We start from the raw sequence: 22,253 nt of genomic DNA, 5'->3' as shown, positions 1-22,253 counted from the left end.
GCATTTAAATTTTTTTCTGAATGATATGGATAATTTTGGAAGGATGATTGGGTACAAAACTCTGCAGTGAATAGAGAGTTATGGAAACTTATATAAGTCCAAAACTAAAGCTGTTTGTTTTGGAATTAGGATAGCCAATTTGGAATTTCCATTAAAGTAAGTAATTCAAAGTTAAGGAGCTCTCTTGTCTCAGGACCATCTGTGTTTCAGTCTTTCCTAAATAAATCCAAAGGCTCCATGGGCAGGCAAAAATGCATTTTCAGTTTAAAAACACAACCAGCCCCTTCCCACCAAAATATTCACATTTAATTCTCTGAAGACAAGTGTACACATATTTATATATACAGCACACATACAATCTCAATGAAGTTGAGAGAGACCGCTTTGAAATACAAGTATTTTATAATATTCCACTCACAATTTTCTTTGGAATGGGGAATTAAGAAATTTTCCACAATTCTACATAAATTTCTACTATGGAGAAGAAAGCTTCCAGCAATCATCTTAAAGCATATGATATGTCTGTGATAACAGCTTTGCAGAAACTCACCAAGGACACATTCAGTAAAGCATGAGTTCAGCTGCCATTTATTTCCTCTCTGGAAGTGGAGCTTTCAGTATCATGCTGTTATTCAAATTAGCATGTGAGGGCAATAGTTGCTTGTGAAATTCTGAAAATGCTCAAGGACAAGTGAAGCTTTGTGAAAGCATAATTTAATTAATGATAAAAATCCAGAAAGTGGTTTCACAGCCCACTATTGGGATTAGTACACCTAGTTGCTGATTAATTCAATTTGTATCTTACAAAAGCAATGCTGTTGCTTTACCTCTGTCTATGCAGTTTTACTACTTATACTACATACACCTTGTGAGTTTTAAATTTTTTTTTCTTTCTCATGTAAATTATTTTTCAAGTTCCATTTGATCTTAAAACTTGTTCCAGGGAAAACTGAAGGCCTGTAAAATAGAAGCAAAATACTACCTGATATTAAATCAGCAAATTTCTTTATAGTGAATATGAATTTTTCCCACTGGCTCCTGGACAGCAGCAAGCACAGCTTACTGTATATGAATGCATCTAACAAAAGATTTTTTCACCTGGCCTTCAATGTCAGTTCCAATATATATATAGTAAGCGATACAAAAATTTTTTCAGACTGGTCTGGTTATAAAAAATAGCAATTCTGGACAATCCTCTCCAACACTAATAATAGTGACAATAAAAATATTACTCTTTATGGTAGAAGAACAAATTTTTTCACAGCTCTGCTCCCCTGACTCATGTGAAAGAAGGAGAGAGGTGATATTTCAAAACTTCAGTTAGTGGGGAATCTGGACTAGATACTCCTTACTAACCAACTATTTAAAATAACTGTTTTTTCTGACACTCTTATATAAGAGTTCTCCAAGGAGCCTCTGTATGGAAGTGGTAGCTCTCTGTGCAAAAGATGCATTGGCTCAGGGGCACCAGAAAAAAAAAGTGGCCCCTGGAATGTCCAGCATGAATGATAACACACCAGGGAATCTTGGGACATTTTCTGATATCCTAATAATGACTATATACTTAAAAATCATGCTAAGATAGATAAAAATTTCTATCTGATTTGTTCTGGATATTGTTTCATTTTACTTTGCAATGATTCTACTTATCCCTCTCAAACATCCTCAACTTGATAATGTCATTTCAGTAGTTAATATACAAGTAACTCTGGCTTATTGACAATTGCCTTAGTCCAAATAAACAAAAAAACAAACCAAAAAATAAATCACAAAAAAACCCCACCCAAAAGAAGCAAAAAAACCCACCAAACAATGACCCCAAAATAAAACAAAAAGCAGAAAAACACCAACAGAATCCCACAAAAAATCCCCACAAACACACACACAAAAATGAAAACATAAGAGAAAATGAACGATCAAATGAATAAAAAAAAATGAATGGATGATGCAAAAGAGAACTGATTAAATGAGGCAGAGTAGACAAAACTCTGTTAGAAAAGGTTTAGTCATAGCTGGTCCCATAGCACACTATCATTATGGAATGAATGATCTCTTGATGTTTCTTCCTGACCTAAAATTCTGTGGCATTCTAATTTTTAGTAAGCATTTTGGCTATTTCATGTATAAATCATCTCCTTTCAATCTGTTATCCTTCCCTGATTAGGGAAAGGTAAAGGTTCAACTCTATGAATAAATTAGACTCTAACTTTCAAAGGTAGCATTTATAAAGGGTAAGAAAAAGGTCCATTTTTTTCAGGGAATCATTATTTCATTACACATCAGCAACACTTAATTTATCTTGCAGACGGGAGTGCTGAAATACTACCACAGCATATTTCCTTGAGTCAAACAAAACCTGCAAAAATACCCAAGCATAGGAACAAGGTGAGTTGTTTCTAGTACAAATTTCTAGAGAGGTATAAGGCTTGAAAATAATTGATCTATTAATTTTCTTATATTTCTTAAAATAGTTATTTGTATTTGTGGTGAGTCCCATATGAATAAGGGGTTTACATACAAAAATAATGTGTGATCATAGCACTGATATTAGCATTAGAGAGTTTATCACATGTTAATTATTTGTCTTTCTGTCCTAGTTTAGGGCAAATTAGGAAGGAAAACTCCAAATGGGGATTTCCCCAGGGAAATGCCCCTCCTCACTTTCTGGTCGGGGAAAAGAAAAAAAAAAAATTCCTTGGAGAGAAGTGGAAAAAGCTGTTTATTTAACAGAAATTGAGTAATATTAAATAATAAAACCTCTTGTTGTTCGATGGAATGGCAAATCTAGGAAGAAAAGTCCTTTTCATGTGGTGAACGGCTCGCTCAGGTTCTTATCAGTCCCTCCGGTGCTGGAAAGTGCCGAGGCCCAGGCCCCGGTGGGCCACAGGCGTGAGCTCCTGGGGTTCAGTCCAGAGCAGGCTTGCACAGATCCAAGAAAATTGGAAAAAAAACAAAGGTCCAGGGAACTCCTCTGCCTCAGCTAGCTAAAACTAACTAAAAACCAGAGAGAAGCTCTGTCCCGCTGTCTGTCCGTGCTGCAGACAACAAAGTCCAGGAGCGAGATGTGTGGGAGTGATGTTTTTCTTTAACACAAACTGTGCGCTTCTTCTTCCCCCTCTCTTGCTCTCAGAGCCAGTCTTAAAGGTGCAGAACTTAATATATAACATAAACCAGACGACTGGGGATACCAGTATCATAAAGTCACCCCAGGACACTTTCTTAACCATATATATGTATTTATGTAACAGGGCAATATTCTGCTGTACTCTGCAAGCACACTTCAAGCACAATACAAGGTCATCAGAAGAAATTCATCACCTGAAAAAAACCCAGATGGTTTTACTGAGGTGACACTTAGTTATAGAGGGACTTTTAGATAAAATGGCATAATTTGAACTCATAGTTACGTACTTATTTGTTATATGTATACTTTTATCTCCTGCCCATCATTTCAACAAAGTGGTCAGAGTTCCCTAAATGCTTGGTGCTCCTCTCATTTAGAGCAGTTTCATATTTTCTCAAATTTAAGCAAATCATGACAAAAATTTCTTTCCCCTTTACAGCTACAAAACAGAACAGAAAGAAAAAAATCTAGAGCTCTTGGATATTTGTACCATGCTGAATACTCTAAAATCAGTATTTTATTTTTTTTTTAACTTTCTGTAAAAGGGCAATGTTAAAACTGTGAAAGATAATGTCAGTCATTAGGACTACTCAACTAATAAGATACTATTGAAAATGTAACAGTACTGACTCTTATCTAATTAAAAATTCTTTCCATTGTTCTGGTAATCCAAAGATTTCAGAGAGGTGACAGAGTAATTTAAATTAGGATCATAATTGCAGTGGGTAACAACGGTAAATAAATGGGTCAACTAAAACTGATTTGAAGCCTTACTCTCCTTTCACAGTCCTCATGCTTCCAGTTCTGGCTGTTATTTCCATCTTGTCAAGTTCTTCTGCACATAATTGTTCCTTTTTCTTTCTACCTGTCTTGTGTAATGGCTCACTATTGATCAATGTGGTGTTGCTCTGGCTGCCCTGAGCTATGAGAGAATGCACTTCTGTACTGCTCCTCATGGCAGTCTGAGACCTAAAAGTCTGCTTAGGGACTTAGCAGTACCCTTTATCAGTGCTCTCTGCTGTTCCACCTCCTAACTCCAGTTGCTATCTCCCTCCACTGCCACCCTGCATTCAGAATACTGTATAAATCCTCAAGGCAGAGGAAAAGGAAAGATACTAACAGGCAGTTTAACTTATTTCAACAGGACGAGCATTTGTGAAAACAAAAGAGGAAATAATAATAGTAAGCATCAAAAATTCAGACATGAATCCACAAAATAAAGTAGCTCTACAGAAGATAATATTCAGATCCAATGTAAAAATGTCATGTCAGAATCGGACCCATAAAAATATTCTTGACACCTTTGATAGAATGAAAACCAAAAAAGGAACAGTGGCATCTATATAGAATGTGAAACTGGCCTTCTTGTTCCACATTTCTGTTTAGTTTAAGGAGGAAAAGAAAAACTCTCCTCCTAAAACACACAATTTTCCAGTCCTATAGTTAAACTCAGAGTTGAACTAGGGCTTATGTCTCCTCCCTAATGTAGAGGTTCAAAAATATGTACGAACAAATGTCTTTCATTCTCAATTTCCCTCCTTGTCAGGAAACTAAGTTCACTATTAAAGGCCATAAATCAAGACATTTGCAACTCTCCTAATCAACAAACATGGTGGTTAATGAATTAATCAATTTCTATTTGTTGTATGTTTCACATGCACAATTAATCCAGCCACAAAACTTCTCAGTGTGCCCTCTGCTGGGCATCCCACCCCTGCAGAATGGGTGGGAATTATTCCTTTACACTCTTTGAAACTCCCAGTGTATGAATAACACACATTATTTTATCCATTACCTCATCCAGATCTTGCTACTGCCACATAACAAGGACCTATCAAACAAAAGTCAATTCCAAATTTAGCTTCTGACTGTCAGATGAATGTTAACAAAAACCATAAAGCATCACTTCAATGCTTAGGAAATTTTCTGAAGTTAGTCAGGATTCTGTGAACTTCTCGGAAAGTATAAATAGTGATTATGATGAAGCTCAAAACTTTATTATTTTAATTTCATTTTTTTCAGAACTCTAATATCTCACATTTGCAATTCTTTTGCTTTAAATTGAAAAGGAAGAAATTAAAAATAAACCTTAGTGATCTGCAGATATCGGAACTTCAAAGGAATTACAAAAATTGTTCTTCATAGATATTAAATACAAGCCATCCATTTTATTCTCATAGGTAAGCATTTTAATCTATTTCAAAATTCAGACATCATATAACTAATATAAAGCCTAAAGACATCTATGTTTCTGCAAAACAGACAGAACTTAAAACATTGACCCAAAGCAGAAGGCTTTCAAAAAAGTGACGGAATATCTTAGCCAAGAAAGCTCACTGTAATTTCATCATGAAATCTGGCTGATCTGAGATTACTTTCTACAGACACTGCATAGTGGCCACTTGGGTCTCTCTACACTTGTACTTTGTCTTGCTCCTGTAAGCTCTGTTCTGTATTTCCCATGCACTTTTGCTCCATACATGATATTATTCAATGACTAACACAAAAGAAACCAAATTCTACTTGTCACCTTATAACCACATATGCTTCCTTAAAACATCATACTATACAAAACCAAGTCATGTTTTCCCCTCTGGGTGATCTTCACAGACTAAATTTGTAACTGGCTTCTGTCAAAAAGACTTCAGAGGGCACATGAAACAAACACCAACTAGGACACAGATTTCAACCTACAATTACATTGTATATAATTCCCTATAAATGTGTCAAAATGATCAAATACAATTTAGAGAAAAAAATCCAATTATTTGCCATTTACATCAGCTGAGAAGCCAGTCTGTGAAATTCAAATTATTGTCACATTAGTGTGGCTTGCTACAGTTTTCTCAGAAGCTCAGTGCAACCACATAAGCTTCTATAACGTTAATGTTACATTAGATATTATTAATTATCTCAGGAGATGCTGCGCCTACTCTATAGAAAGCTGTAGATCTCCAACACTTTAGTCCTTATGTTCTATTAACAATACAATAGAGATACATATTTGTCTCTGCACAAAATCTGCACAAAGAAGAAGAAAACAAGGAAATGGGAGGTGCAGAACTCCCTTTTATACTGCATGACTACCTGTTAATTATAGGCTTCAGTGGAGTGATGAACACTTCAGGGTAAAACGCTGCATGTTAAAGTCCCTTTTTTTTTGTTGTTCTTGGTTTATGCCTTCAGGCATATTTGAATAGACACTGGCAGCAAGTCTGCAGCTGTCTAATGTAAAATACATTTGTCTGTTTTGATTACAAAATCCAGGAAAACTGACAGCCATTCCATGTACATGTTTTTTAATTGTTTGTTTGGTTTTTTTTTTTAATTAATATATTCTGGAATGGGGAGAAGGGGTTTTTTGATATGTAGTGAACTAATCTTAAAATGAAGATTCAGAAAAATGTGAAGGTAAATTAATATCTCCCAAGAATCTTTGGATGCAAGACTGTAAGCAATACAAACCAAAATCATTAACATTTTTCCTATCTTGCTCCCCATTAGCAGCACATGTAGCTGTAATATATAGTCTTGAAACATACATTATTTTCTAGTTAGTATTTTTCAGAACAAAAAAGATTTGATGAAAGGTGCATTGCATAGCCTTCATTCATCTTCTAGTGCCCACATACATAATGTTCACATATTTATATTATCTTTCACAAAGTGCCAGTGGAGCTGAGATAATGTGAACATTCAATCCTTTTAGCCTCCAAAGGATCCACAAGAAATTACAGCAAGGTGATCTTTTAGTTACAAGTGAAACAACGCAAAGAAAGATAAGAAGGGGGAAATGCAGCCACAGATCACTGGAAAGTGGAATTTCCGATGTGAGAAATCTCATTAAGTGAATGGAATCCAGCTGAATAATGAAGATGGAGGAGAAAGCATTTCTGCAGATTATGAACAGATTTTTAAAAGTTTGCATCCACTTCCTTAATAGTACTGATAATGGAGGAGGTATGCAGGTGTTAGAAAATACAGTAAATAGCAAAAATTCAACAGAGGGGAATACCATGAGAAATTAGGAACATCTCAAAAGAAGTTTATTCAAGGTGAATCAGAAGGGCTGACAAACTGGAACACTCTCCTACACAGAGAAGATTCCTTTTCTGCGCTTGGTATTCAAGAAACTGAAACATTACAGACAAATTTTTTGGAATAAAAATATTGTCTTATTAAGTTTTAAATTCTCAGATTGTCTTTAATTTTTAATTATGTGTTAACATTTTAAAAATGTGTTTTTAATTTTGGGTGTTTGTTTGTTTGGGGGGGTTTCTTGGGGGGGGGGGAGGAGGGGATGAGGCTGGGAAGGATACTTATTATAGATATCAGAAATGTGTCTTTCAATTTTCAAGAAACTTTAAGTTAACTTACTACTCAGTATCTACTGGGCCAGAAGGTAAACGTCTACATTCCATCTAGGCTGCCTGTGTGGCTTGATATTTGTATCACATTTCTACTCAAGGATCTTTAAGCCATTTGCTTTAAAGTTTGCTACAAAGGGCTGACAGAGAAAAACATTTTGCCTTAACAAAATGTCTTTTTCGGGAAAGAATCAGAAACATTACTCTAACTATCTGATTTCCACTCAGGTACATTTGTACCTGCCTAATTAAGTCATATGCACTCCTTCTGCACCTGGAATGGGGAAACCATTCTGCCTGTTCAGACAGACTGGGGAATGAGATGCTGGAGAGCAGTGCTGCGGAAAGGGCCCTGCAGGTCCTGCTCCATGGCAAGTTGAAGATGAGTCAGCAGTGCCCCAGCAGCCAGGAGGAACAACCCTGTTCTTGGGGGCATCAGGTACAACATGGCCAGCCACAGGGGATTGTCCCACTTTGCTCTGAGCTGGGGCAGCCTCACCTCCAGTGCTGGGGGAAGTTTTGGGTGCCACAATATAAGAAAGACTACTAGAGTGTCCAAAGGAGGTTACAAATATGGTGAAAGGCCTTAGGGGGAAGCTGAGGTCTGTTCAGCCTGGAGAAGAGGAGACTGAGTGGAGATTACATTGCAATTGCAACTTCCTTGAGGGGAAGAGGAGGCACAGGCAGTGATTTTCACTGCCTGTGTCCAGTATCACTGTGGTGACCAGTATCAGGACCTGAGGGAATGGTCTGAAGTTGTTTCAGGGGAGATACAGGCTGAATATTAGAAAAGGGTTTTTCACCCAGAGGGTGGTTGGGCACTGGAACTGCTCCACAGGGAAGTGGTCACAGCACCAAACCTAAGAAAGGTCAAGAAGTGTTTGGACAATGCTCTCAGGTACATAGTATGACTCTTGGGATGTTACTGCACAGGACCAGGGGTTGGACTTAGATAATCCTAGTGGGTCTCTTCCAACTCAGCATATTCTGTGATTCTGTGATTTTATTAACCACTGTAATAATTATCGCTACCTCTATTGAAATAAGTATACTTGAGGGATGCAGAGGTGTCACTGTAATAAAAACTATCACTTTCCACAGTTGATTCACCAAGAGAAAGTAATACATAATAGAAATATACTGAAAGACAAGATAGTCCAAGGTAAAAGTTAATAGCTCTATAAGGAAGAAAGTGGCCACAACTATGAGCAATTACGGAATTTTCACCTAAGAGTGTTTTTATTTTGAGCAAGTATATAAAAGGAAGTGAATTCTGGGTTCCACTGGTTTAGGACTCGCACACAGAGGCCTCTCAGTGGGATCTGATTTTCTGACAGTACCTGGTATCTATACCCTAAAGTCAAAATTGGAAAGAAACAAATCAAACAAGACAACAATATGATTTCACTACTAAACAGTGCACTAAACTGGAGCTAATGAGTATCACTAGCCACTTGTGAGACAAGAGTGTTTTTGGTTTGGGTTGGATTTTTTTCCCCACGGCTGTAGTCAATATTAAAGGAAATGCTACCATATACTGTACATATTTTAGCTTTTACTTGGAACCTACATTCAAATTTTACATGATCCTTATGATAATGATTTAAATAAAAACAAACTTTGAATGAGTCACTGTAAATTGTCAGTTTTCTTTAAGTATGAAAACTATTCCTTGTTCTTGGAAAGAATCATGTCACTATGTTTTCATGCAATATAGATAGAAAATTGAGAAACTATTTCTTCCAAATAAAATAAAATGAGACTTGCTGTTGCTCTTTTAGACATGTAGAGGAAAGGTTTTCTAAGAAGGGAGTATGGACTGGAAATTCTGAATTCATTACTCATATTCTCTGCCATGGCCAAGCTTGGAATAATGTTTAGTATCATAACTTTTGTGATATAGGTGCATGACAGGCAAAAATGATTTTTGGTAACTGTCGCCCTGAAAACTCAGCTTCTGAGCTTGCTAACATAGTTTTCTAAAGACTTTCTCAGGACAGTAACTGTAAACATAGATATGTGTACATTCTTTCTGTTACACGTCTTGTGATGGGCATCTCTCATGGCCAGTGCTGTGAGAAAGTGTTATCCTGACCATTCAATCTCTGGCCGTGGTCAGAAACCTATAAATCCTGGAGGGAAAAATAAACTCGCTCTTCTCTTCACCACACCTCGACCTGTGTCCATGTGATCTGTTCATCTTCAGCGGTAACAGGTAACATTTATCTGAGCTATCTGTATTAGCTCTGATTTATTGAATGCATTATCTTTCTGTCATAGTCTTTACCTGCTGAAATATGTCAATTCATTATTGAGAGACTAATTAGGAGCACTGATGTGACATTAAATATCAAATAATGCTATACTAAGCAGTTTCACCAATTTCATACATGAACAACTGCATTGTTTATTTCTAGGTAGTCAACCTTTATTTCTTTAGTTTGCAATTTTTTTTTTTTTTGGTTTGTGGTTTTATGGTTTTGGCAGCTTTTTTATATGGCTCCTGCCCGTTGTAGGAGGGAAGGGAAAGAAAGTGAAAAAACATACCTGGCTCATATCACTTAAAACTGTCTATGTCACTACGCAACTCACTTCATTTTTATTTTTTCAGTCAGAAGAACTCAATCCTATTCAGACTTCAAAAGTCATCCTGTCCTATAAAAAATCCTGTACCTAGAAAGACAAGAGCTATAAAAGAATATAAAAATTCCAGAAATTAAGTTGTTAATTGAAAATATAGAGTTAATCAGATAATGTGGCTAATAATCTAATTAGTCACTTCTCATACAGAGACTGCCCTATACATTACATCAGCCTGGTAACTCTTCTCTGAAATATTTCTTTTGCTGGGGAAAGAGATCAGAAAATGAGAACCATGCATTGCATTTGAGATACAGATGCACTGTGGTTTTTTACAGTTACTGGTGGGCTTTTTCCCCCTTCCTAATGATTTCTAATATTCAATTTGTTCATTGGATTGTTTCTACGCACTTCGCTGATGGAGTTTTATCTTAGAGATCACAGACCCTCACAGTCTTGTAATGAGTGGTAACTGTCAACACAGTTAAAACTACTCAACTTGGTCACTGCTCATGTGCCTTATTCTATCTTTATCTGTATTGAATTTCAGTCATTCTTGGAAGATTTTTCTGCTGGACTTCATTATGGTTGGAATTTCCCCTTTTTCTTCTCAGCTACATATATTTAATAAAATTTGTCACCTAGCTATGAATTCTGCTTAGTTTAAAATACTAAGTGTTATTGCTTTTCCCCACATGCAAGTTTTGGGGATTTTTGGAGATTGTTTTATGTTTGTTTACTGTGTTGCTATAATTGCACACTTTGGTTGTGCATTTTTGTATACCTATACACCAAAGTTATTTGGTTAGGTATTTCTTCCTGGAGTACTGCAGCAGGTATGTGTGATAATTACTGTTCATTTCTTGATTTGCTTCATAGTCTTTCCCACAGTGCCTCACACTTCACCTTTGATGCATTCCTCATAAAAGAACTGTTCAAGGTCTCCCTCAGTAAAAATATTAAAAAGCATTATTTTAACTTTCCTGCAACAGCCCTGTTTTGTTCTCTTTAGATGTGTCGTGTCCCAGAAGTGTCTTTTGTTACAGCAGCCCCTGGTAGGCTTCCAGATCCTCATGTCCCTAAAGAAGAATTTCTAATTGCCAGTTTCTCCTCAAACTCACTTTAATGGGTTTTCTTGCTTTACACCTAACATTCAATATTTCTCAATCCTTTCTATTTCTCTCATTTGGAAACAGACTATTTTAGAGGCTCTTCCTTTATTTGCCCTCACTACTGTATGATTTGGTCATTCCAACCTCCTTTAGCTCTTCATGTTTTTCTGTCTATTTTGCATTTGCTTCATGCATTACTTAAGTTTAGATTTAGTTCCCCTTTTATAGATTGATGACTAGATGACTTACGAGGCAGACATTTTTTATGATTCGAGCCTTTTGATACTAGGGTTCAAGCTCAGTGTAAAATTAAACCTGTGTTCCAGGGAGTAAGTGAAGTCTCCCATTATTGTTGTACTTTTTCCTGTCTTAGAATCTATCTGGACACACTCAACACATCAACAGCAACTTTGTTATTTCAGTCAGTGGGATAATGATGATATACTTATAGTTTTAATATTACATATGAAGCATTCATACAGATGTTAGGTGCTCTCTGATTTGTTGAAAATTATGTTGCCGTGATTTCACCCAAAATATTCAGATAGAAAGTATTCATATACCTAGAGTGTGGAAATATTGCTCCTGTAATACTTCCAAATCCAAAATTATATTTCTTTAGGCCACTATTGACTTTTACAATTAGAATTCATAATTAAGACTAAGTAGTAAGATATACATATATATATATATAACAAACACTTATTAGAAAGCTTACTAAAAAAAAAGTAAAAATGGACCATGAATTTCAAAATGGATTATATTTATATTAGCTATAAACATTTCTACTTGCTTTGCAAACATATACAAAAACCCTTTCCTAAACAGGCTTTCTTAATGTAAAGCAGGAGGCTTGTTTGTTGAATAGCACATCTCTTTTCAGTATGCCAAGAATGTCTCAAGTGAAGTCCTTTGAATATTATGAAAAGATCTTTTCAGTAGAACTGTAATTATTAGCATGTCTTTCATATGAAACTTTGAAAATCTCTCATTTTTATACCGATAGCTTAAATATCAATTATTAAAATTCAAAGGAAGACAATAAAACAAACGCATTTTGGCAACAGTTAAGGTTACACATATCTGACAACACAACAGACAAGGACATGCAAAGATCTCATGCCACAAAAATTAATTATACACTAAGCCTGACTTAATTCCAAAGTGTAAGTTTATGAATACAAACTATTAACTCGGATGACTGGAATTTTTGTTTGTTTGTAATCTGATGAAAAATTTTAAAATATTGTAAGAGGAAAAATGAAGACCTGATGCAAATATTCAAATATAGGACAGCTACACCACTATTCTTCAGTAACAGACTTAGGACAAGCTCTTCTGGTGAGTTTACTTCCCAAGCCCTTTAATAGTAATTTTTTGCAGAGAGACATTTCTGTAACAGTTCTATCTACTGTCTTGAATAGCTCCATACAGGCTACCTGTCTTTTAGAAAACCTCAACAAAATTCTGGAGAGAACAGACCTTTTAGCAAACAGACCCAAGATCACAGGAATACAAAGATGACTTTAAAATTATTCTGCTCTAATCTTCGATGCAAAGATTTATCACTGCTCAGGTTCTTGACTGTATACCATTGTGCACAATCTGAACGCAGATACCACCTCTGCACTTTCTTTCCAAACAAAGATGCCTCTGTTCTTCTTACTGTTATTTAAAGTATGTTTAAATTGCAGATGATAAACTTTAGGGAATACCTATTTAAATGAGAACTGTTTGCCAAGAAACAACCAGAGCTAATCCAGCTAGTCAGAAAAAAAATATGAAATATTTTATATATGAAAATTATGAAATAGTGCTTTCATGTTTTTACAGGCTGGAGCTTTCCACTACTATAAGGAAAAAACCCTAGTGTATTTTAGAAATTAAAGATTTACAAAGGCATTTCATCTCAATATTCATCACTGTGATTTTAGTTTCATAGACTGTGTGTTATGTGATTAGAAACGACAGAGAATTTTTAGATTTAAACCTTAGTTCTCCTGCTTTACTTTTAATTGTGTCACACATTTTTATTGCCATTAAAAATGTGCATGTGTTATAGAATACAAAAAAATACAATTTGGGAATTAGATTTAAATTTTCTATGAGACTTGAAAGACAACATCTTGCCAATGCAACTTTTAGGGCTAAGAAGCAATTACTGAGAAGGCACCACATTGAAAATCAACAAATCTGAGTACTTTTCTTTACAGGTGTACAGCTATATACAGTCTAGGAACTTTGCTGTCTCATATTCATCTTCTCTAAGACATTTTGAGCCTAATTAATAAACTACTAGACCTGAAATTCTTATTCTGTTATAGCATCTTCACCTCAGAAAAGTGGGTCATAAAAGCCTGTTCTGAATTGTTTCATTTGTCACATCAGTCTAGACGAAAAAAGAACTAATTTTGATGTTCAATTAACTTCACCTTTTAAAGTTTTTGTAGCTTGTTATACAGTAAATAAAATTATTTAGACTATACTTTGAATCATTCAACAGAAGTGCCCCTGTCAGTGTTTGAACAAGCCATGTCCAGATAACATTTCATCTTGCAAATGAATGAACTCCTGAATGAGTTGATAAACTATAATTAATAGCAAAATTATGTAGCAGAATCTTTTAAAAGACAATAAAGGCATGTGGGTGTTTAAAGTTACACAGACAATGAACATGAATGAGCACCTCTCTTACAGGAAGGTCAAGAAGATACTTGAGAAGTAACTGACATGCTAATTCACACTTGAGTTTATCAGCATGCCTTCAGCATCATTACCTATTGATTTACAATTAGATGGTGAATATCCTTAAAAAACAAAGATACTAAGCTCATGATTAATATAAAAATATGCAGAATTATCTTTGTTTCCTCTTTGCTACATCTGATGGATGTAATTGGTGTAACACCTCTTTTTTATGCTTTTGTCTATTTTTCTGTTGTTCATTTTTTTTTAAAGACACCTATTATATGGCCATTTTACATAGTTTTGATATAAAGATATGTCAGAGGCTAAGAGGCTCTGTATTCAACATATGGCATAAGTTAAAAATGCAATTACGGAGCAGGCATGCAGTACCACATCAGCTTCGTGGTGAGTCAGTCTTGGTTGGCTCCTAAACACCAACCCAGCTGCCCTCTGTCTTCTGTTTTAAGATCACAGGGGGAGAAAATAAGATGAAGCAATGTTCATAGGAAAAAAAAAGAGGGGTCACTGACTAATCATCATAACACATTTAACATGAGGAAATGGAATTAAATTTTTGGCAACTAAAATAGAGTTGGATGTTGAGGACAAAAAATGCAAAAAATTAAGAGACAACTTCCCCCCACACCGGACTTTTTCCCAAGTTCACCTTCAGTCCTGACTAGCCTCTCTCTTCTACCCTAGGGGCACAGGCAGATGGGGAATGGAGGTCTGTGGTCAGCCCATAGCAGCTCCTCTTTGCCGATCCTTTCTCCACACGCTCCCTGCTCCAGCCTGGAACATTCCCAGGAGCCGCAGGTAAAGCCGACCCGGCCGGGGTCTCTCCCTGGCCGCAGGCCCATCCCTGCCGGGTCTCTGCCGGTCCCGGCCCTGCTCCCGCTGTCCCCCCGGGGCTCGCAGGGCTGTTTGTGGCTCGGTTCCCCTGGCTCAGCCCTGGCTGCCGGGCAGCGTTTTGCCCTCCCTTGGCCAGGCTTTCCTCCGGGGCTCTCGCCCGCCCGCCCGTGGCTGAGGGGCTCAGCCGGGCCCAGCCCTGGGGCTGCTGCAGCCGCCGGCACCGCCTGGGGCCGGGCCGGGCAGCCCCCGGCACAGGCCCGGCGCCAGCGTTTCGATATGTTAAACCAGCTCATGACCAAAATAAGGGAAGAAAAAAAAAAAAAAAAAAAAAAAAAAAAAAAAAAAAAAAAGGAACAAGGCTAGGTAGGAACAAGCCTGGGTTTCCTCTCAAAAAATTACTGCTAAACAATTTAAGTGAGAAACAGCAGCTCCACACAAAAGTTGTTGGTTACATCAATGTTGTCATTCAGTGTAGAGAAGATGTAAAAGTCATGGAACTTGGCTGCTGGTGTGGCAAATTAATGAAAGGATAAGAAGTGAAAAATATATTAAAAATAAAAATTAAAAAAAACCCCACATAAATAAAGTTTTATTCAGAGTTCTTCAGTCCATAATAACTTCAGGGAAGATTAGATCACCTTGACAAAATTATTTTGAACCATTAATTTAAATAATGGTCTCCACATAGAGAGCTGATGTTTTACAATATAGAACTGACAGACTCTATAAAGCTTCCTTACAAAAACAGTTATTACTTTGACAGATTAGATTTAATGTTGCTGTTTTGACATAAAAGAGCCAGTTTCTTTTTGGTGCGATTTCATGTTGACTTAAATGAAGTTAAACAAGGTAAACACTTTATCTTGTGTCTTTGGACTAGGACTGAACTTCAATATGTTCATGCTTTTCTATTTCTTCGGTTGGTCTGTCAAGTCAAAATGTTCCTGTCATTGTTATGCTTCAGGAAACCTCAGCTATAGCTGGACACACTGGAAGAAAGTCAGACTGATCAGGCTGATGAAAGCTGTCTCTTCTCTTGAATCTGATTTTCCCCCAAGTAACCTTTGAATATTTAGAGATTCCACTTAAAAAAAAGTTAAAACCAAAAATGCAAAGGTCCACAGCATTTTATAACTTGTAGAATTCAAGTAGTGTGCCCTCAACTTTTTAATGGGGAACCAAATAACATTTGTCAAATGAAAGTAGGAGGCAGAAAGTTGTCTATGCAAACAGAACTCAGGACAAAACAAGTACAAATGCATGCATTTTTATTTGGGAAAGCTTTCGGGGTGGAAAGAATATTGAGTTAGCTTTTTTGTAAAAATTACCATAAAAAAGGAGATGGCTAAAATGATAGAAGGCCATATAATGTTGTGCTGTACTGATATCAGGTATATCTTATAATATTCTTCATGTTGTTCTTGCTACTACATTTTCCCTAGGTATAGAGGAAAATTATTTTATATAAATACATTATTTGCAAAACTAGCAACCTCAAAGATAGCATGTTATGTGGCATGAGATGCATGTTATTTGAAAAGTTGCTTTCGTTGCTGATGCCACTTGTCTACCTTCTTACAGAGGCGTGAAAATGGCTAACAAATCATGTACGAAATATTTAGACTGTCACCTACACTTTTCTTTTAATTTTCTCTAATATAAAATAAAACTCCTTTTTATCAAAATAAATTTTGGAACTATTTGCTTTTGCTAAAAATGCTGAAATGTCTGATATTCTTTATTTTATGTAAACCTCTAGAATTGAATAAAAGTGTTTTAATTGTTAAAATTTAATTTTTTTCTTCCTTGGCACTTATTCTAAAACATATATAATGTCCCCTTACTGTCATTAAATCAGAGATAGGAAATTCTCTTGATATGATCAGGGAAGATTAGATTCACTGTCTTGTATGAGAACTAACTTATTGCAATGACGTGTCACATATTACTTTGAAAAAACAATTTTGAATGACAAGTGTGTTATGCTGTATTTATGGCTTCAAGAATAAAATGATAAATTAAAATAATTACTATCTTGTAAATCCAATAAAACACCTGGGATTACTTTCCTAATCTAACTTTCAGTACAAACATTTCAAGACATATTAATTGTTATTTTCTTCCCTTTCCTGTATTCACACTCATTTACAACTGTTCTATACTTCCTTGTCTCCTACATCAACATAAATCTGAAACGTTTTTGCATTACAGGTAAAGATGTAAGAACTAAGTAAAGTGCCACCCCCCAAATAAGGGAAGAAAAAAATAGTTGAACACCAACACAGATCTGCATACCTGAACAGTAATTCCTATTTACTCTTCAGAGAACATCTGAAGTGGATTAAGAGGTATAGGTTTGATATTTCAGAGATCCAAAGGGTTCACAGATAAATTGTCAGTCTTGTGCATCATATTCCACTGCTGTTCAGTCTTAATAGCATGACTCAGCCCCAAATCCACAGCGATCTTTGTTTTATCACTGCTTACTTACTTCCCTCTCCAAAGTAAAAACCACAACAGATGTGTAGTTATGACTTGCTTTCAGTGCAAACGATTTTTATAAATATCCTTTTAAAAGGGAGCAGACCCTCTGGAGACAGAGGTGTGAAGGTTCAATATGAAGGATGTTATGGGCTGAAACACAGTCTGCTTCACTTCTTTCCTAAAATTCTTTATTTGCTACTTTTTCCATGAGTTGAGACATAAGTCACCTAACCTAGAAAACATGCAGAAAATGCAAGAGAAATGTAAACGATATCAGCCGTGACAATTGAGAAATGTGAAAGCTTGCAGTACTACAGCACAAGTTTTTCTAGATTTTTGCAAGAAAATCTTCATTCCTCTGAGCTGGTGCAGCAGGTAACTGATTTGTCATCAGGCCATAGCGCATTCGCTAACCCTGCCCCTTTCTGCACTCATGGCTGTTACTTCATTAGAATAATTTATATCAGAGACACATAAAAGAAGTCTCATATAACTGAAAGCTGTCTGTGCATTCAAGTTACTTATCTGAAACAAGGATGTTTGATCTTCCTTGCTCAAATTTTTACAGATTCTGCATTGCAAATACACTCACACAGACACATACACACACACATTTGCACGTGCAGGTGAATAGTTTATCTGAACTAACATTTCCAGATACCACTGATCATTCAGAAGTTTTCCAGAAACCGTCCACAAATAATTAATAATTTTGGTAAAAGAAGTCACTGTGTTTTTAAACATTTTAAAGATACCTTTTTAAATACAAAACTATTTATTTGGGTTCTTTAATCAGTGAAACATACTCTGAAACACAGGAGACTTACTCCAAGTGCAACAGCAGGGAACCAGCCCAATAATGTGAGAACCACAGACAATATCTACAAAAGGATCATTTTTCATTTCTACAGTAAGCTCATTTTTCCAGGACCTGTGCCTCACCATGTTCCTAGAAAAACCTTGTGAGTACAGTTAATAGGGATTAATTCTACACAGATTTCAATTCTCCAAATTATATTTTCTTAGAAAAAAAAAAAGGAATAATGGGGAAGGTGGGGTATGCTTGATATTAAAATATAATGATAACTTGTTTTCCTAACACTTATTTAAAAAAAAAAACAAAACTGTTTTTTTGATGATGGCAGTAAATTAATCCATCCTCTTGACAGTCATTTCACAGTAAGAATGAGAAAGCTTACCAGTTTCATTGCAGGACTACCCTATTCTTGTCCTCACTGTGCATTTCCATGACAAAGACTGTGAGCATTATAACACCATTGTACATAATGACTGCTTTCTGTGATGTTACTCCCAAACTGTGTGTGAAATATGTGAAAGGACAGATCTCAAATGGCAAAACTCTCACCAGTGAAGCAGAGTAGCCTACAGAATTAATAATTGACAGAATTGACAGCATGCTGCCACCCAACAGAAGCCTGGAATAAAAGAGAACTGACTTCCTCTATAATTGAGGGGCTTTGTGTGAAAATTACTTGTTAAATTAAAGGCACGCAAAATGAGACCTTGATGAGTTATGTACAATATGCAACATTAGTAAAAATTCTATTTTTCTAAAATGTCTGGTTTTTTTGTTAAATGACCACTACTGAAATTGTGTTAATTACTAATCTTATGACAGACTCAGCCAGGCTTTCCCCCCACTTTTTAAAATTGAAAAGTGTATGCCTGAGCTAATATAATTGATCTTTTTTTCAAATCAGGTTATCAGAATCATCAGACCAAGAGGAAAATAGATTGCAGTTGCTTTTAAGTTCCACAAAGCTTTTGCAAAGATAAGCTTAGTAATGTTGTGAACTACTCACTGTAGAAAATTATGAGCACCAGAGGGAATTATTTGAGGAAAATGGGAGAAAAACTGGTAAGTACAGAGGGAGAAATATCCTGAAACAAGGCATGCAGTCACATTTTGACCACAAAGGATTGAAAGAAATTCTATTCATTGATCTCTGTAAATGTGGCATTAATAGAGGGGTCAAAGGATGAAAAAAATATATATTATCATAAGAACATAAAATTGAAAGGGACCATGCTCACTGAATCCAGGCTTCTGTTCTGGGATGCAGTCATGTATATAAATGCTTTCATAAAGACAAATATGCTGCATTTTGAACCCACTTCAGCTTTGGTTTTCTCTCTTCCTGTTAGCAATCTCTTCCAGAATCTGATTCATTCTTGTTTTCATTCTAAGTTAACTAAATATTAATTCTAAATTAACTCATGGCCACCAAAACCTTTTTTTTTTTTTAAAGTGAAATTGCAATCAACTTAAATAGCTTTTATTTTTCATTGTGGTTTCTTCTGAGGTGTATTTATAGAATATTATGTGCCCTCTGCTATTGTTTGTGGAAATTATTAAACAAACATATTTTATTCTCCATTCCTTTCCCTGCATAATGTTTAATTCTTCCTATACAGCTTCACATATGAATCCACTTTTCTTGTCCAAATGTAACCAGAATAGCAAATAGGTTAACATTATTTTCCACAATGGTTTCGCTGCCCTTTTTCCCTGTTTCTTATATATCAGCTTTTGCAGCTTAGCATCATATTTACCTTCTTTAAGGCATGACATTATATCTGGCAACAAGATCTTTTTCTTCCTCTGTCAATTACAATAAATCACTAGTGTATAACAGAAATACAGAATTGACAAGGCTTACTGTCTATTTCTATATCCAAATCACATTCATAATATCTAGGTCTTTCCAGCCAATATTTTGATTCTCCTGCATAGCTTTCCATCAACAATATTTTTGAAATTTTTTCTATTCCAAAACAATTTATGAAAATGTTAATCCATGTAAAGTGGTTTGAAGGCATATATCCTTGTCCTCTTACTCATTTTAAAAGCTTCTATTTCAATGCAAACCATTTACAAAAGGGCCTTTCTTAGTTTACATTTCCTTTGCATATCTCAGTAACTTTTGGCATTCTGAAATCCTTAGTATTTTACTAAGTTTGTCATAACAGAATATTTTTTCAGCCTTTGTGTTAACAGTTAACAAATACAGTTGTTCCACTTCCTATTTTTAGTTCAGATGATACTGTTCAAATCTGGAAGCCCTCACTATCAGACATCTGTGATTTCAGAACCTACTGGTTTCCTTGCATATCTTTCTACAGTATAATTTTCAGAATTCCCAATTTCAAGGGAAACTAAAATGAAATAATTATTTTTCCATGCCATTCTTCCCCATTAACCATCTTCCTTTATCCCTCATATTCTATGTATTTCTCTGATTTCATTAAGGAAATTAAGACTCATGTTATCTAAGAAAAAAATTCTATCATAATGCAGCAAGACAGTTTCCAGGGAGAGCTAAAATTCCTCAGTCATATATCACAGGTTTAAACTATATAGAGAATTTTGTGTTATTTAATGCAAAGTTAAAACACAAACTCTACAGACAACATTACACATGATGAATCAGACTTCAGCTGGCCAGGGTTCAGTTCAATTATATTAGTCTGAACTTTATGCCTGAAGCTCACTCTATAGATCAGAACATAAATGCTGGGCTTGTTCTTACAGACTTCTGAGGAACTCCAACAAGTAACACACCTTGTGCCTCCTCATATGAAAAAATCCACAGAGGGTTTCCTTTTGGAGGAGACCTTTTCCACCCTGCACTCAGAGTGGAATGAATACCCTATGGAGCTTAGATTGCATTTATAATACTCCCTGAAGCAGAACTGAATATAATTCTGAAATAGTCTGGAAAAGCCATTAGCAGTGACCCCATGCATTCAGCGTTCTGGGAATTGATGTAACAGGATCAACTGCAGTCACTGTGTTTAGCTGAGCTCAGAAGGAAAGCTATTTTATCATATTTTAGAATCTTCATCCTATATACTTTTATTTATCTTTTTGATAATAAACACAGTATACACAGGCAACTGGCAAGTTCACTGTAAATATATGCAGCAATCCAAGAGGTGTCTTTCTTTAAAATTGGAGGTGCCATCTAAGGAGATAAATTATTTGCCTATTATCAGTGCCACATTTCAGGGGATGGAAAAAAAAAACCAAACAAAGCCAAAATAAAACAACCACCTTACCTTTCCTACATACTGAGGATCTGGTCCCATGTGTTCTTCTAAAACAAAGAACTGATTCCACACCCATCCACGCTTTGGACGATGATGCACTTCTGTTTCGCCTTCTATGTGCTTGGTTTGATTTCTGGTCACCTTGATGGAGCCATGGTGAGCAGATCCATAACACCTCTGCACAAAACAGAGACAAACTAGGACTGGGCAGATACAAGATGTACTTGTAATTCTCATTGTAGGATAAGATTTCTGTTCAAGGTTTTCTTTCTCTTGTTCTTTTCAGCCGTAATCCTTCAATAAGTTCCCGAGAGAGAAGGTGAAGTCTGCTTCAAAAATACAGTCCAAATTGGGTTTTTCTGCTTGTTCATGGTTTAGCTGCCCATTTGGGAAAGCTCAAATTATATTTACATTATGAAAAGCTGACTGGAAAAATTGGCATTTCTTCTGAGGTCTTCACAATTGAGTTCCACAGCCGACCATTTTCTATCTAATATGAAAAGGAAAGAAAGACACTTACTCATCACTAAAACCAGCAATTTTCAGGTTTCTGACCTTAGATTACACTCAAAGTTGTACTCAAAATTTCTTTTCAATCCCTCCCGTGAAAGCACTTCCTGATTGTTTATGTTAAAATAGTGTAAGACTTGGCATGGTTCCCACAAGCTGTGAAAACACTCACATCATTAAAACCTAGATGAATTAGAACAGCTCCTTTTTCTTTTACCTACAAATCATTGACCTGGTCTGGCAGTAGAATAAAATCATTGCTACAGTGTCATTGAATAGTGATCGCTAAATCATTTCACATGAGTTTTGATATTCTATACACCACACAGATATCCAGCTTGATGAAAAATACCTAGTCTATAATGGGTTTTGTGAGAATGCCACCAAAACGGGCTTTGAAAATTCTGAGTCAATACTAGAGCATACTGACAGGAACCTTCAGTCAAAATGTGCATTTTTACACCC

General features: G+C 35.9%; 1 protein-coding gene across 2 annotated transcripts in view; it reads right to left on the bottom strand.

Annotated features, from left to right (window-relative positions):
- The window catches only part of CDH18 (cadherin 18), a 168,737-nt gene extending 147,222 nt beyond the window's left edge, over positions 1–21,515 (bottom strand). For both annotated transcript variants that reach the window (XM_058831761.1, XM_058831760.1), the window contains exon 1: positions 21,288–21,515. In XM_058831761.1, the coding sequence (XP_058687744.1) occupies positions 21,288–21,515 (228 nt within the window). The remainder of the gene's footprint in view (positions 1–21,287) is intronic.
- Between the last annotated feature and the right edge of the window lie 738 nt (positions 21,516–22,253).

This window comes from Poecile atricapillus, chromosome 2, assembly GCF_030490865.1.
Source record: "Poecile atricapillus isolate bPoeAtr1 chromosome 2, bPoeAtr1.hap1, whole genome shotgun sequence".
Lineage (NCBI taxonomy): Eukaryota > Metazoa > Chordata > Aves > Passeriformes > Paridae > Poecile > Poecile atricapillus.
The sequence above is the reverse complement of the archived record's forward strand: the minus strand, read 5'-3'. Positions and strand labels throughout refer to the sequence as shown.